Source organism: Monodelphis domestica, chromosome 5, assembly GCF_027887165.1.
Source record: "Monodelphis domestica isolate mMonDom1 chromosome 5, mMonDom1.pri, whole genome shotgun sequence".
NCBI classification, from domain to species: Eukaryota; Metazoa; Chordata; class Mammalia; order Didelphimorphia; family Didelphidae; genus Monodelphis; species Monodelphis domestica.
In genome coordinates, this window is record NC_077231.1 from 159,961,713 (window position 1) to 159,978,587 (window position 16,875).

Genomic DNA, 16,875 nt, shown 5'->3' on the forward strand with positions numbered 1-16,875 from the left:
ATATGTGTATGTATATATGTATACACACACACACACACACACACACACACACACACACACACATATATATATATATATATATATATATATATTTGTGTGCACAGGATACAAATCTGCAATTTCATCAGTGTGGAGAACTCCCTCTCACTCCATAATGTGAGACTGGTAGCCATCAATTTATAGATTTAAATAGTTCTCTATGGCAACAAGGAGTTAAGTGACTGGCTTATGGCCATATCCTATGTTAGAATACTTGAATCCAGATCTTCCTGAATTCAAGGTCAAAGCTCTGATGTTCTGACTCTCTCTCAGTCTTTTTCTGTTTCTCTCTATCAGTGTTTGTCTTTCTCTTTGTCTCTGTTTTGCTATTTCACTGTCTGTCTATCTGTCTGAGTCATTTTTTTCTTTATTTCTTTCTCTCATTTGAAAACTTACTTAAGATTAGAAATATTTCTTTTTGGCTGGCAATTAGAAAGTAACATTATTAATGTTTATTTTATATCCTAAATTAATTAACATATATTATTTGGAGGTGTGTGTGTGTGTGTGTGTGTGTGTGTGTGTGTGTGTGTGTCTTACCCATGAAAAAATAACACTGAAAACAGTTAGGTAATTAAATGGAATAATGATTTTATTTTCTTGAATTATCAGGAGAATTGCTTCACCCTTGGCTTTGACTGACCATAGAGATCTGGTCTGTTTTTAGCTCCCTGATCAAATTTAAATTAGTGAATGTTTAGAGGTACAAAGGATTATAGAAAACATAATAAATGCCAGTATATCCATTGCCTCTTGGTCCATTTTAATTTCAAATATCTAATAGGGAGGCTGTTACTTCTTTTTTTGAGATCATTTAATGAACAATTATTTCTAACTTTCTCCAGTGTCCCTCATATTTCATAAAATAATTATTTCTGCTTATTTTGTACTGTGTAACTTCTTTTTGGTATAAGTATCTTTCATGGTTTAGAGGAAAATGCTCTTGACTGGGAAATAGATGTGGATTTAAGTCCTAGATCATCTTTTGGAATTTGTGACTGGATACATTATAAACCTCTCTGGCCCTCAGTTTCTCCAATGGTAAAATGTGATCATAGGCTCATAGATTAAGAATGGAAAGAACCCAAGAGGTTATTTTGTCTAAACTCCTCATTTTACAGATGAAAAACTGAGACCCATGGAGTTTGAGTGACTTATCCAATTTCAATTAATAAGTTGCAGGGACCATATTCAAACCTCTAACTCCCAAGTCAAACTTTTACATAACCTTGGTTTGAGAACCTAATGCAATAACTTGCCTTTGTTGTGTCATATGACTGTAAGATATTATTTTTCTTTATTTTACATTAAAATATACATGTTTCAAAAGGGGGGAAATGCAAAATTCTGATTAGCAGAATTATTTGGCTTTAGTTCCTCAAAATTTCCTGTAGCATTTAGGGTTTGGGGATGGACAGACTTTGTTATAATTTTCCTTGTAAGAGTCTGCTCCTTGCTATCTTCATGGTTATTAAAATTAAGTCTGGAACTGTTGGGACTAGGGGAAGATGGTCACCACCTTTGACCCTAGGGTGTCTTTCAATTGCTAATGTTCCCTCATCATCACACCACAATCCTGATCCTGAATTCATGACTACATTTTCCTGTAACATGTACTCTTAGATTTTAAGCAAAAAGTAAACTACCTCCAATTATGAATTTGTTCAGAGAAGTACTTCTTTTTGTTTCTTCTGTCTTTAATTTATTTTAATAACAAATTTCCACCTAAGTTTTCCAAAGTCACATGATTCATAATGTCACCCTCTCTGATCTAGGTTTTATATGAATTAAAAGACAGAAATTCTTAAAGCAATATACCTATTTTCAAATGAGTTTTATCTAATAATAATGAAGTAAAGGAGGATAAAAACAAAAGCTATGTTTAAAAAATTGGTTATTAAATTTTAAGTTCCAATTTTCTTGAAAATCATCTTCTAGTCCAGATTTTCTCAAACTTATTTGGTCACAGAATTATCTGAGCTTTAAAAAAATGTTGATGCAACTTAAAAAATGCATGTCTTAGTGTCAGGTTATGCGATAGTTCTAATCAATGGGGGTAGAATTAATGGTATTTAAAAGAAAAGAAAGGATATCAAACCTATTAGTTTATGCCCCCCAAAGTTGTTTCATATAATATATATTTTCACATATAATTACATTTGACATATTAGAAAGGTGACTAAGCAACATTTTTCATGGAATCTCTTCTCATATAACATAGATGTGTTCAGTATTCCATTGATCACACTTTGGGAAGCTTCTTTGTTTCTCTAATCCAAGATGAATCTATTTCTGCACTGCTTACAACTAATAGTTAACAGTAGTGTGTTGGTCAAATCAGATTTCAGTTAAGCTTTCCCTTTTGTACCTTATCATATTTGTTTTATCTTGTTTGTTTGATGTACTTCATACCTTCTGAATAGTTTCTTTCATAAGGAGTTGAAGGAGTAAATAACCCTTGTAAAAGTTTATCTCCATGTTCACAGCCTGTTGAATTATTTGTCAGTCAGTTAAAAAAAAGTTAAACAAGGTAAAAACAAAACAGATTTCATAGCTTTTTTTCTGATCAGTATTCATCTTATTTTTCACATACTAAATAAAATGAATTATAAATCATCACATAATAGACATTCATTTTTGAATGAATAAATGAAAATGTATCACATCATTTTTCAAAGTTATTTGATCTTTGAATAATTCATGATTTTCACATTATTAACCTGGATATGACTTAAAATAATTCTCATTAGCTCTCTTTTTATCAGTGTCATAATGGCCACCTATCTATGAAAAAATATCAGTAATCACAATACCTTTTTTCTTTGGCTAGCATACTGCGTTTTCAGTATAAACATGCTCAATATATTAGGATTTTTTCCAACCCTATTCCTTTCCTAAATTGTTAGATTTGAGTCTATACATTCTAAATATATAAAAATTGATAATTTTTGTATTTATTAGATTGTCAACTCTTTTACTAAAATTATAGGTTCCACAAGGGAAGAGGTCTTGTATTATTTTGTCTATCTTCTTATTCCAATTTCAATAACCATTAAGCATTTAAATTTTTTTGTTGGCAAAACTTTTAGAGATCGAGTATGTAAACTGCAACTTTAATATCTCTTATTCCAGACAGGGGAGGGAGGAAGTGCTCCCATTGGACTGCTGGACTGGCGAAGGGAGAAATGTCCTCAGGCCTGTGTGAACAGGGGGAGGGAAAGTCCTCTCTGGCACATGAGCCATAGGTTTGCCAGCATAAATAGATTTAAGGTTTTCTCCTCTGCTCTACCATCAACTTCATGAGGATAGAAACTTCTGACTTAAATAAATATTGTTCATGCCTTAATAGGGTATTTTGCACACCATAAGCATTTAATAAATTTTGTAGAATTAATAGGTGTTTAATAAGTGTTTGCTACTGAATTAATGTAAAATTAATACTCATTATTCCAAAATTGTTATCTGAGAGATTAACTTTCAATTGTAAAATCTAATCATTTCATCATATCCTAATACATATAACTATTAAGCTCACTTTTCAAACCTACTCATATCAGTCTTGAAAAATGTAGTGTTTCTTATTTATATTTAGCATTATGAGCTCAATCATTATTTTTTCTAAGCTTAAAATGTAATTTAGTGCAGGTTTTTCCCAAAACAATAATAGAATTGGTATGATTTTTTATCTTTTCACCCTAAAAACTGAATAGTATTTGCCCTTTCATTTCTCAAAAATATGTCGAAAAGGGAATTTAATATATTGCTTTAAATACAGGATGCCAAACACCAATTTTTTAAAAATATTTTTATCAGATTTCTGAAGCAGCATAAACTGCAAGAATCTGGGACCACAAGGAATCTTAGTTTCCTGTTCCTTATGAAAAAAATAAAATTTAAAAAAAGTAGTTGTTCTGAACTAGGCTGTTGTCTTAAACTATCTTCAAATTGCATTTCTAAACATTCTTTTAAATGTGAAGCAAATTTAATTTGCACATTTGGGGGAGTAAAATGTACTGTCTTCTTTTATTTGTTTTAGCGTTTCCAGATAGTGATTTCTGCCAGAACCAGAGGAAACATGTCTCTGGAGTCATGCACTGGCACCATCACAGTAAACATCCAGAATGTTAATGATGAGATTCCAGTCTTTGCGTAAGCTTTGGAAGAAACTAAATATTTAAATTATATAAGATTTCTATCCCTACTACTAGCATAGAGTAATTCAAATAGAAGTATGCTACTTTGATTCATAGTATCATGATCTTAAAAATATTAAAGGTAACATACAAAACAAAGTATCTCTACTAGTCAAATAGTATTGTTCATTTTTATTTATGAGTGAAATCAGACCCAGTTACTTACTTAGCATGTCTTCCACTGCACTGGTCATTTTCAGAGATGAAATTAGAATGCAGATCCTTTTTGCTTTTCTAATTTTCTTTTTAAAGAGGAAATATGACTAGGTAATTGTGAAAGTAGAAATGAAGGAGTAAATTTAAATTTAATATTTAAATTAATATTCAACACTCCAAAATTATATTTTATAAAGTTAATTAATAATCACTTGAAGTAGGAGGAATGAGAGGAAATAGAAGTATAAAAAACCTGATTACCTAATAAAATTAGTAACATGTGACTAAGTTCTCCTTGTCTATTTAAAAGGTCCCCTCCACCAAAGCTACAACAGGAGAAGAACATGAGAAGCAGGGCTACATGAAACTTATATCCTCCCTAAGTCAGCACATAATGTGAGAAGGAGAGTAGAATGTTGTGAATTATAGTTTTAGGGCACAGATTACACAAAGGGAAAGAATTATCCAATTTATTTTAAATGTTAAAATTTAAAATCTATTGTCTAATAAATAAAATAATTATTTGATTATTCTGAAAGATAAAAGTAACTTTTGTTCCATAGATATCGACCAGATAGACCTATATATATTTATGAAAATCTACCCCTTGGAAGAGAACTAGTCAAATTAACAGCAAATGACAGAGACATAGGAGACTCTGTCCATTATGAATTTGTGGGAACTTTCAAAGGGTTTTCCATAAATGATGGTAAGTCATAAATATTAGTTTTATGTTCCTGTATTATATATGAAATTTATTGATCATGATTCCAGATGAAATTAGTCAGTTTATTTCCATGTGAATTGATAGTCTTGTAAAATGTACAATTAACATGGATTTAGGATATCGGAAAACATTGTCCTTTTCATACTCGACTCCACAGAACAGCCTTGAATTTTCATGCTATACTCTGTGTTAAGAGAGCTTTGACTTTTGTTGTGAGGATCAAGAATCAAGAAACTACTGCCTCGGCTCATCTTAGCATGGAAAGAAGTAGAAACCATACATAGAAATGATTGTGTGAATGAAAAGACAAAAGACAGACTGGCCTTCTGTCTCCCTCTCTTTCTCCTCCTCTTTCATCAATAGAAATGTAAATTAAATCATGAGTATTATAAATATATGAACAGTATTTACAAATGACATTGTGCTTATGCTTTATTGAAATTAAATATAATACTATGGTTTGAATCATTTAGGAAGTGGTAAGAATTGTCAGGGAATGAGAGATGTAGATATAGATAAAAAGAGGCAGAAAGACAAAGAGGTGTAAGACAGTGATTGAGGGTTTAGAAAGCAGATAGAGAGGTGGGCAGCTGGTTGACTCAGTGGATTGAGAGCCAAGCCTAGAGACAGGAGGTCCTGGGTTCAGATCTGCCACTTCCTAGCTGTGTGACCCTGGGCAAGTCACTTAATCCCCATTGACTAGCTCTTAACACTCTTCTGCCTTGGAGTCAATATTGATTCCAAGGACTCCAAGGCAGAAGATAATGGTTAAAAAAAAAACCAACAACTCAAGAACAGAAAGCAGATAAAGGGAAGGGAGAATAACTATGTAGGGAAGACTTAGGAAAATGTGCTTTATATTGGAGTCAGTGGGCCTCAAAGGGTTTTGGCTCTGCCCTTTTCTATCTGTGTGCTCTTGAACAAGTCACCTAAACTCTTTGTGCCACCATTTCTTCTCTTTAAAATGCAAAGCTTTGCTTGGTCTAAGTGGCCTCTGGGCTTTGAAGAGGCTCTGAATCAATGATTCTGTGATATATAAATTTAGAAGGGATCACATTTTAAGATAAATCTCAATCAAGTCCTGTTAATGAGTAGCTAATGAGCTGCAAGGTATGTAAATGTTGCATTTGCAGAAAATATAGGATAACTTTCATTTAAGATTTTGACAGAATAAAAAGGATATTAAAGTGTTACCCTAGTAAAAATTCATTGAAATATTCAGAATAGAATTGAATAATATTAATCAAAATAACTTTTAAAAGTCCATTGAAGAAAAATGATGAAACATGCCAGTTTCATGTGTCATCATTATACTAAAGGAAAATATCAAACCATGCATTTCAGATAGATTATATCAATCCTTGAATCCTAAGATCTATGTGATCATAAAGTACTCTTGTATTTTTGGCATTTCTTAATTTTTTGTGCTATTCTCTTAGATTCTGGACTGATCACAATTTCACAACCATTAGATTATGAAGATCCTGCCATTCCGCAATCTTGGATATTAAAAATCAGAGCTTATGACAATGATCGAATGCATTCCACCACAGGAATGCTAACTGTCATTTTACAAGACATAAATGACAATCCACCACAGTGTACTCAGGACTATTATATGTAAGTTGAAATGAAAACAATTTTCCTCCCAAATGTTTAAGGGTCAAATGGGGAGTGGGGCAGGATGGAAGAAAAGCAAAAAGGTAAATAATATATTTTTCAAGTTTGGAAGGAAAATCCTCTGTCAGCAACCCTCATATTCTCAGAACATCTTAGCACTGTCTTTCCGCTATGTAGAGTCTGATGGTCTTTCATATAGACCCATGGGATCCCAAATTTCAGAAATGAAATAGTTCTCAAAAATAATTTTTCCTAGGGTGATTATTCTGCTTTGGAAGAGAGCAGAAATACTGTATTAAGAAAAATAAAATAAAATATATTCTACTGCTTCAGTTGAGTTGGTCTTCAACTTTTACCTATGAAACTTTTAACATAAAAAAAAAAAACTTGTGCCCAATCTCTTGAAGATATATGAGGTCTGAGATGCTTCTTAGGAGATTCAGGGCTGAAATGGATTTTTTAAGATCATTTGGTTCAACCCCTTTATTTTGCAGATGAGGAAACTAGTGCCAAGTGATGTAAAACAACTTATCTAGGATCATATGCATAATTGGTAAAAAAAATTGTGTTTGAACAGAGGTCCTCTGCCTCCAATGATTATTCTTCAACACTGATGGATCAGAACATTTAACTCAATAATGGATGGTGAATGCATATTAATTTGTAGTAACAGGAGTGTTGTAGGGCTCTAATATTTGACCCATTCTACTCAACATAATCTCTCAGTAAAATAAAGGCATGAATTAGATACAAATGTTATTTATTACACACTTATGGGCTGCATGGCATGTGTTAGATGACAGGGAAGGTATAAAGTTAGATATAGCATAATTTCTTTATTTTTTAGTCTAGTAGAGAGATAATGTATACACATAACAACGATTCAAATTATTACCATGGGATCAGGAAGGGGAAACATCCTAAAAAATTGGCTTTTGAATTAAACTTTTGTCAGTGTCCTGTGGTGAATAGTAAAACAAAATTGTCAGACAGAAAGAACAGACATAGATAAACAGAAACTATCAGATAGAATTGTCTCTTTACATTGCATTGCCCTGTCCTTCCTTTTAAAAAATAGAAGAGGGCAATTTTAACATTATAAATTTATGGAACTAGAAAATAAGTTTTAGAAAAGTATCAACTTTACTGAGTCACCAAGTTAATTTTTAGTCTGCTTTCTGAATAATTAATATATGACTTAGCATTACAAACTATTGGTCATGAAAAGAATATCCACAGTCAACTACTTCTTGCTTAACTGATATGGTTGATCCTTAGATATATATTTGATTTGATATATATTTTCCATTTTGATAGAATCTGTCAGAGATTTTACCTTTGAGAGGACAGGGTTATGAAAATGTCATGATGCACCAACACTAGACATTTTTGGAGGGCAGTTCCTTAGTGTTGGAGAAGGGAGCTAAAGCTTTTAAAAATCAAAGACATTGTTCCAAATAATATTTAGGAGTTTATTTTTTCACCTGAAGGAATGTAGACTGCCATGTTGATAACATACTTCTTCATATGTTTTGCTCTATGTAGAATTGAATTTCCCGAAAATATTCCACTTGAAACTTGCTTAGTGTCTTTAATTTGTACTGATAAGGATGGAACATATCCCAATAATAACATCACTTATCATCTGATCTTGGATGAATTTTCAAATGAAACATTTACCCTCACCAACAATGAAATAAAAGTAAGTATTTTAAAGTTGCCAATAATGACACAGAGATTTCCCTAAGATTAATAAAGAAGTTATATTTTTATTAGTACAAAATTTCTAATCAAGTACAGTAGTTTAAATAGCTGATAGCAGAATATGTTCTCATGTTTTCAAATGAACCTTAAATCACTAACAGACACTCCAGTTTGGAATTAATGCTGGAATGCATTTTTAAATCATTGGAACAAAATTAGAACAAATTGTTCTATGATGAATTATTCTTTTAATTTTGAAAATAATTGATTCACAAAATGTTATTCTTATGATTTTCAGCAATGAATGTTAAAAATTTTGCAGTGAGAATTTAGGGTAACACAACTAGCTAATTTAGAAATCTATTATAGGATTGTATTCCATAATAAAATAAGGAGAAAGTTTAGGCAACACGACATATCTAAGTGTACAAAATTCTTCTAAGGACCATCTCTATCTTATATTTTTTACTTCTCCAATCCATTCACTTTGCTAAGGCCTATCTAGTCTACCTCCATAGCATCTTTCATATCCTTGCTATTTTCTGCTTCTACTGATACCAGTAAGTTCAGGTTATTCTTATCTCTTACCTTATCTCTCACCTAATGTGTCTTCTTCCTTCATTTTGTCTTATTTCTACTCATTCCTCTATCCTTACTAAATCTTCCCAATAGATTCAAATCAATAAAACCTAGAGAAAATTAAGGCACATTAAACAGAGTGCTAAAAATTACATTTCAGCAACTATAAATTGGTAAAATAATTGACATTCAAATTACATAATTTTATAAATTTAAAAATGTGACAACTGAAGATTTGATTTAGAATGAACTGTTATTTACAAGATAAATCCCTACAAGTTTCTGTTCCTTATCTTCACAATGCGATGCTCAATGTGGATGATATTTAAGGAATCTTGCAACTATACATAAATGTTTTTATGATATTTTGTTTGATTCAGCATGGCACAGTGAATTGAAAACCAAAGTTGTAGTCAAGAGGCTAACCATGACTACAAACAAAACTTTTTTTCAGTTTGCTCATTAAGAAAAATTTAAATATTGATATTTTAACTGCTAGTCATACAGGGTTCTATCTTTAGTAAGAGAGGCTTGTTTATCCTGAGGTGGAAGGAATCTCAAGGACCATTTAGTCTAATCTTTTCGTTTTACAGATGAAGAAAGTCAGGCCTAGTAAGGAGAAGTGATTTGGCCAAGGTCACATCACACATGTATAATTCAAACCTAAATCCCCTGAATCCTTGCTTTTTAAAAATTATACCATGATGTCTCAAGGTCAAATGTGTGACAGGGCTCTAGGAGAGCAGTTCATTTGTCTTTTACGTAAGGTAACCACCAAAAAATGGTTTTAGTAATTAGAAGCATCCAATTATTTCAGAATCATTGTGAAAAATGTCCATTTTCCTCACATTTTGAAGTTTTGAAGCAGAGTTTAGCAATATAATTGAAGATGGGAAGGGAGTCATAAAGATATTAGCACATGAGAATTTATTTCCAGGTTTTGTGTTATCCTTGCTGCCTCTCTTTTATCTTCCTCCCCCCAAAATTCCCCAGAGTATGCAGTGTCCTTAGATATTGAACCTTTGATAAAAGCTTTTATACCAAAGACTTACTTTGGAGCTTGTTAATTAGACTAAATTGTGACTTCATTATTAGTTCACCTCTCAAGTATTCAGAATAATGCTCCCTCAGATATAAAATAGAATTGAATTCAGGAGAACTCAGGGAAATATCTATTTAAGAGGGCTCTGTGTTCAAGGAAAGAGGCAGTGTGGTTGAATGGAATGAGTGTGGAATGTGACTCAAGAATATCCAAGCTCCTGACCTGCTGCTAACTAGCTACATGACCATAAGCAACTCTTTACTTTCTTGGGTTTCAGTTTCTGCAAATTACCATGAAAGAGCTGGACCAGATCATCTCTAATGTCTCCTAGATATTTCCAACTCCATGATTTTATTAATTCTAAGTGATCCCTGTTTGTTAATTGTTTTATTAAAGGTCAAGTATCATACCATTGTACCAGAGTTTTTTACTTAAATGGAATTTGAGCCTTTGGCTATTATACATTCCAAATTTTGCCAACTAACTTTCATGTGAAGAGAAGGAAAGGGCAACAGAAAATGTCAATAAGGATTTTATTAAGTGTCAAGGTCAATTGCTTACCAAGGTCCTGAAAAAGGTTCACCACCAACATGCATTGGAAGTGCTTATGGATCATTTCAGGCTCAATTTCTAATATTTCCTTTTGGGGCACATGGTTCTTTCTTAATTCCACTTAAATCCCAGAAATTCCTCTTCTACATCTGGAAGAATAATTGTGATGTGTTCTTATAAGTGTGAAGTGAGTAAAAAAAGATAATTTTTGCCCTAGAAATTTTAAAAATGTTTATGTTTTATTAGAATAACATTGTATATTTATAAATTACTAAGCTTTTTAAATAGCAGTTAGAATTTAAATAAATGCATTTTGATACATAAAAGTATAATAATCCTTTTATGAGATGCTGCAAGTTCCAGTGGGAATTTGGTGTATTCATTCTTATTTATATTTTCTCATGCAGTCATAATTTGGGCACAATCCATTTTATTCTTTCTCTTTCTTTTATTAGACATTATTTCATAAACATCTTTTTAGAGGTCATTGTATTCCTCATATTTGATGAGAACATTGATTGATTAAACAGGAATTCCAAATTAATGCCAGATTATGGGGCATAGCTGAAAAGACACTACATGCAATCCTCACTTACTTAGGCAAGTTGCTAACCCTAAGAAATGGGACATTTAAAAAATAAAGACAATGATTATAATCATCATCAGTTCTTAGAAAGATGTAAAGGTTATAGAAGATTCCCAAAGAGTCCAGAAAGAGCAAGGTCTCCTCCTCATGTCATCACTGTCTTCTACTTTACTTTCACTTCCCTACCATATGAACATCTACCCTGTTTCTTTTTTGTCATTTTGGGTAACCATCATATGTTCTCATTATGTTTCTTAGTGCTTCTCTGCACTGTTTGTCCAGAAGAGAAATAGTTTGTGAATCATCTCCAGTTGCGGTACCCATGTCATGCTATTTCTATCAAAGATATTTCTCTTGATTTTCTCATTCTTCAACTGCTAGTTCTGGTATCTCTCCAGCCTGATTTTATCCTTTCTATATTGCTTCCCCAACTTCCCATAACACTAGGATGCAGATGGACTAAAAGAGAGAGTTGCCCTCCCAAGCATGTCCACTCTGTAGTCCTTCCACAAATGTCTTTTCAACACAGAAAAGATCCAATTAAAGTGTCATTTTTAGAAATTTCTTTAAAAATTGAATCCTCAAATTTTAACAACTTTATTTTTTGCAATTATAATTGAGTTTACTTTGATGAACATATGCCTCTTATGGGTCATTTCTCATTCAAAAGAAAATAATTATAAATATAATTTTCCCACCTATAGATTGGACCTAATCAACTGAATTATGATAATTTTGTTTTTGCTGGGATGCAATTTAAATATACTCTTTTTGTTAGAGTATCTGATGGAGGTACCCCAGGATTATCAAGTAAGTTACTGCTTGCTTATTTTATTTAAATATCTTAGTGGTTCTGCTATGTCATTGGTGCAGGTACTTTCTTTGAGTGACTATGGAGACATTATAGCCTTTTTATACTACACACTTTTTACTTATATTAGAGAATTAATAAAATTGCTAAGGGCCTTTCTGTAGTGTTTGTTGCTTGTTTTATTCTTATTATAGCAACATGTTTTTCATTTATTCTCCCTCCTTCTTATTACATCATCTGAACCAGCTCCATTTCCAATGACACATCTCTTTGAGTGGTTATTTTCCACCATTGCTTGTATACAAGTAATATCTTTATATACCACTGCCTATTTATGCCCCAAATGCATCTTTTCATTGACTCTTTTGAAATCTTAAAATTGGATTCTTTGGAGATTGTGATGTTGCATTACCTTGTAGATAGAAAAAGTAAATTATTGGTATTTAAAAGATTGATTTTTCTTTAATGTTGCAACCTGGCTGATTAGAAAGTGCTACATAATTTCCCAAATATAATCTGTCCCAATCCTTTTCCTGTTCAATTCTGAGCTCCTCGCTATGCCTCTGCAGTTTCTATTCAAGATACATGAACTGATATTGATTAACTTAATGGGTTCTCCATTCAATTTTATCTTAGTCTAGACGATTAACATTCTTTTAGTTTTTCCACTGTGTATTATTAAGTTTAGTCTAATAATAGCCTTAGTTGTAGTTTTCATGTTTAGGAGAATATATCATTTCCCCAGGTTTGATAAAATGACTGTAACACTGTTTGTAAAACAAGGGCATTTGGAGAAATTCAACAACTTTAAGGAAATATTATTTTATTTGGATTTTCTGACAATTTCCAGCAAAGTCATAAATACTTTGATGACCATGTCTCCTTTTGTGACTCAATATTAATAATGAAAGTAATTGAACAGTTTCCTCTTTTATTTCATCTATAAGGATTTCTTTATGATTTTAACATTTACTTGGCAATTACTGGTTGGAACAGAACTTTGAAGGTTACATTTTGCTCTATTAAATTAAATGCTTTTTAATTGTCAACCAAGTAATAAACTAAGTAGAATCATATTTTTGGAAGCTTTCAATTATATAAATGTGAAGATAGTATCTGTTGTAGACTTTACTTTGTGAAACATTTTATTGCCTTGTTTTCTTTATATTCATTATATCAGTATGCCATTCTCATAACATTTTGTTGAAATTAGAAAGTATGCATATCAGTTTGAAGTTATACCTGCCCTCTCAATCATCTCTTTTTGGTGGTAAAATAAATTATTCTAGTTCTTCAGTACTTTCACACTTTAATGTACCTTGATTATCAATTACTCAAGTTTTAAAAAAAATAAGTCATCTTAAAGATAAATCTCCTAAGCTTTGGTTCTGCTACCCTTGTGTACATTAGGTCCATATCCAATTTCTTGAGCAATATATTGAGGCCTGCCTAAAATGAAAGAATTTAAGTGTGTTTTCTCTACTGTCATATGTGTGTAAACACATATGTATGTATTCATTGTCTTTCTTATAGTTTCATCTCTAAGTATTTTTAGTATGATCTGATATAAATGGGTTTTGTGCCATGACTTTTATGAGCTGTTTTTCTCTCTTCCACTTACTGCTTTATATGCTGGTACTTCTAATATACTTTCATATTCTTCTCTATTGTGAAATGCATTCATATTTCAATCAAGTGTTAGATTTTTTGGCTATTTTCATCTTCTTTTTTTTTTACCCCATTCTTACTCCTTTTATTTATCCTCTTTCTTTTGAATAAGGCATTCATTCCCATAAGGAGCTGTATTCTAGTCATGAGTTGCTTTTTTTTTTTGACTTTTTAAACATTATTTTATCTGGTTATTTACAAACATTATTCATTGGAAACAATGATCATTATCTTTTCCTCCCCCCGTCCCCCTCCCACCACTTCTCCCATAGCCGGGGCACAATTCCACTGGGTTTCACATGTGTTATTGACTCGAACCCATTTCCATGTTGTTGGTATTTGCACTAGATGTTCATTTAGAGTCTCTCCTCAGTCATTTCCTCTCAGCCCCTGTAGTTGAGCAGTTGCTTTTCATCAGTGTTTTTACTCCCACAGTTTATCCTCTGTTTGTGGATAGTGTTTTTTAGATCCCTGCAGATTGTTCAGAGACATTGCATTGTCCCTAGTGGAGAAGTCCATCACCTTCAATTATACCACAGTGTATCAGTCTCTGTATACAATGTTTTCATGGTTCTGCTCCTTTCTCTCTGCATCACTTCCTGGAGGTTGTTCCAGTCTCCGTGAAATTCCTCCACTTTATTATTCCTTTTAGCACAATAGTATTCCATCACCAACATATACCATAATTTGTTCAGCCATTGCCCAATTGAAGGACATCCCCTCATTTTCCAATTTTTGGCCACCACAAAGAGTGCAGCTATGAATATTCTTATACAAGTCTTTTACCTTATTATCTCTTTGGGGTACAAACCCAGCAGTGCTATGGCTGGATCAAAGGGCAGACAGTCTTTTATCGCCCTTTGGGCATAGTTTCAAATTGCCCTCAGAATGGTTGGATCAATTCACAACTCTACCAGCAATGAATTAATGTCCCAATTTTGCCACATCCCCTCCAGTATTCATTACTTCCCATAGCTGTTATGTTAGCCAATCTGCTAGGTGTGAGGTGATACCTCAGAGTTGTTTTGATTTGCATCTCTCTGATTATAAGAGATGTAGAACACTTTTACATGTGCTTATTAATAGTTTTGATTTCTTTGGCTGAGAACTGCCTGTTCATGTCCCTTGCCCATTTATCAATTGGAGAATGGCTTGATTATTTGTACAATTGATTTAGCTCTTTGTAAATTTGAGTAATTAAACCTTTGTCAGAGGTTTTTATGAAGATTGCTTCCCAATTTGTTGCTTTCCTTCTTATTTTAGTTATATTGGTTTTGTTTGTACAAAAGCTTTTTAATTTGATGTAGTTGAAATTATTTATTTTACATTTTGTGACCCTTTCTATGTCTTGCTTGGTTTTAAAGTCTTTCCCTTCCCAAAGGTCTGACATGTATACTATTCTGTGTTTACCTAATTTACTTATAGTTTCCTTCTTTATGTTCATGTCAGTCACCCATTTTGAATTTATCTTGGTGTAGGGTATGAGGTGTTGATTTAATCCTCATCTCTCCCACACTGTCTTCCAGTTTTCCCAGCAGTTTTTATTGAATAGTGGATTTTTGACCCAAAATCTGGGATCTTTGGGTTTATAATATATTGTCTTGCTGAGGTCACTTGACCCAAGTCTATTCCACTGATCCTCCTTTCTGTCTCTTAGCCAGTACCAATTTGTTTTGATGACTGCTGCTTTGTAATATAGTTTGAGATCTGGGACTGCAAGGCCCCCTTCCTTTGTATTTTTTTTCATTATTTCCCAGGATATCCTTGATCCTTTGTTATTCCAAATGAACTTTGTTATGGTTTTTTTCTAAATCAATAAAGAAAATTTTTGGAACTTCTATGGGTATGGCACTAATAGATAGATAAGTTTGGGTAGGATGGTCATTTTTACGATATTGGCTCATCCTACCCATGAGCAGTTAATGTTTTTCCAATTGCTCAAGTCTAGTTTTAGTTGTGTGGAGAGTGTTTTGTAGTTGTGTTCATATAGTTCCTGTGTTTGTCTTGGGAGATAGATTCCTAGTTATTTTATTTTGTCTAAGGTGATTTTTGAATGGGATTTCTCTTTCTAGTTTTTGCTGCTGAACTGTGTTGGAGATGTATAGAAATGCTGATGACTTATGTGGGTTTATTTTGTATCCTGCAACTTTGCTAAAGTTGTTGATTATTTCAATTAGCTTTTTGGTTGAATCTCTAGGATTCTTTAAGTAGACCATCATGTCACCTGCAAAGAGCGAAAGCTTAGTCTCCTCCTTGCCTATTTTGATGCCTTCAATTTCTTTTTCTTCTCTAATTGCTACTGCTAGTGTTTCTAGTACAATGTCTAATAGTAGAGGTGATAATGGGTATCCTTGTTTCACTCCTGATCTTATTGGGAATGCATTTAGTTTATCCCCATTGCACATGATATTGGCTGATGGTTTTAGATATATACTGTTTATTATTTTTAGGAACGACCCTCCTATTCCTATGCTTTCTAGTGTTTTCAATAGGAATGGATGTTGTATTTTATCAAAGGCTTTTTCTGCATCTATTGAAATAATCGTGTGATTTTCATTGGTTTGCTTGTTGATATGGTCAATCATGTGGATGGTTTTCCTAATATTGAACCAGCCCTGCATTCCTGGTATAAATCCTACTTGATCATGGTGGATGACCCTTCTGATAACTTGCTGGAGTCTTTTTGGTAGTATCCTATTTAAGATTTTTGCATCTATATTCATTAGGGTGATTGGTCTATAATTTTCTTTCTCTGTTTTTGATCTGCTTGGTTATGGAATCAGTACTATGTTTGTGTCATAAAAGGAATTTGGTAGAACTCCCTCTTTGCTTATTATGTCAAATAGTTTGTATAGTATTGGGATTAACTGTTCTCTGAATGTTTGATAGAAGTCACTGGTGAATCTGTCGGGCCCTGGGAATTTTTTCTTAGGGAGTTCTTTGACGGCCCATTGGATTTCATTTTCTGATATGGGATTATTTAAGAATTCTATTTCTTCTTCTGTTAGTCTAGGCAGTTTGTATTTTTGTATATATTCATCCATATCACCTAGATTGCTGTATTTATTGCCATATAATTGGGCAAAATAATTTTTAATGATTGCCTTGATTTCCCCTTCATTGGATGTGATGTCCCTCTTTTCATCTTTGATGCTGTTAATTTACTTTTCTTCCTTCCTTTTTTTAATTAGATTGACC

General features: G+C 32.6%; 1 protein-coding gene across 1 annotated transcript in view; it reads left to right on the forward strand.

Annotated features, from left to right (window-relative positions):
* The window catches only part of LOC103100696 (protocadherin Fat 4), a 166,332-nt gene that overhangs the window by 97,441 nt on the left and 52,016 nt on the right, over positions 1-16,875 (forward strand). The window contains exons 11-15 of the mRNA XM_007504022.3: positions 4,076-4,188; positions 4,952-5,097; positions 6,555-6,735; positions 8,281-8,437; positions 11,903-12,008. Of these exons, the coding sequence (XP_007504084.2) occupies positions 4,076-4,188; positions 4,952-5,097; positions 6,555-6,735; positions 8,281-8,437; positions 11,903-12,008 (703 nt within the window). The remainder of the gene's footprint in view (positions 1-4,075; positions 4,189-4,951; positions 5,098-6,554; positions 6,736-8,280; positions 8,438-11,902; positions 12,009-16,875) is intronic.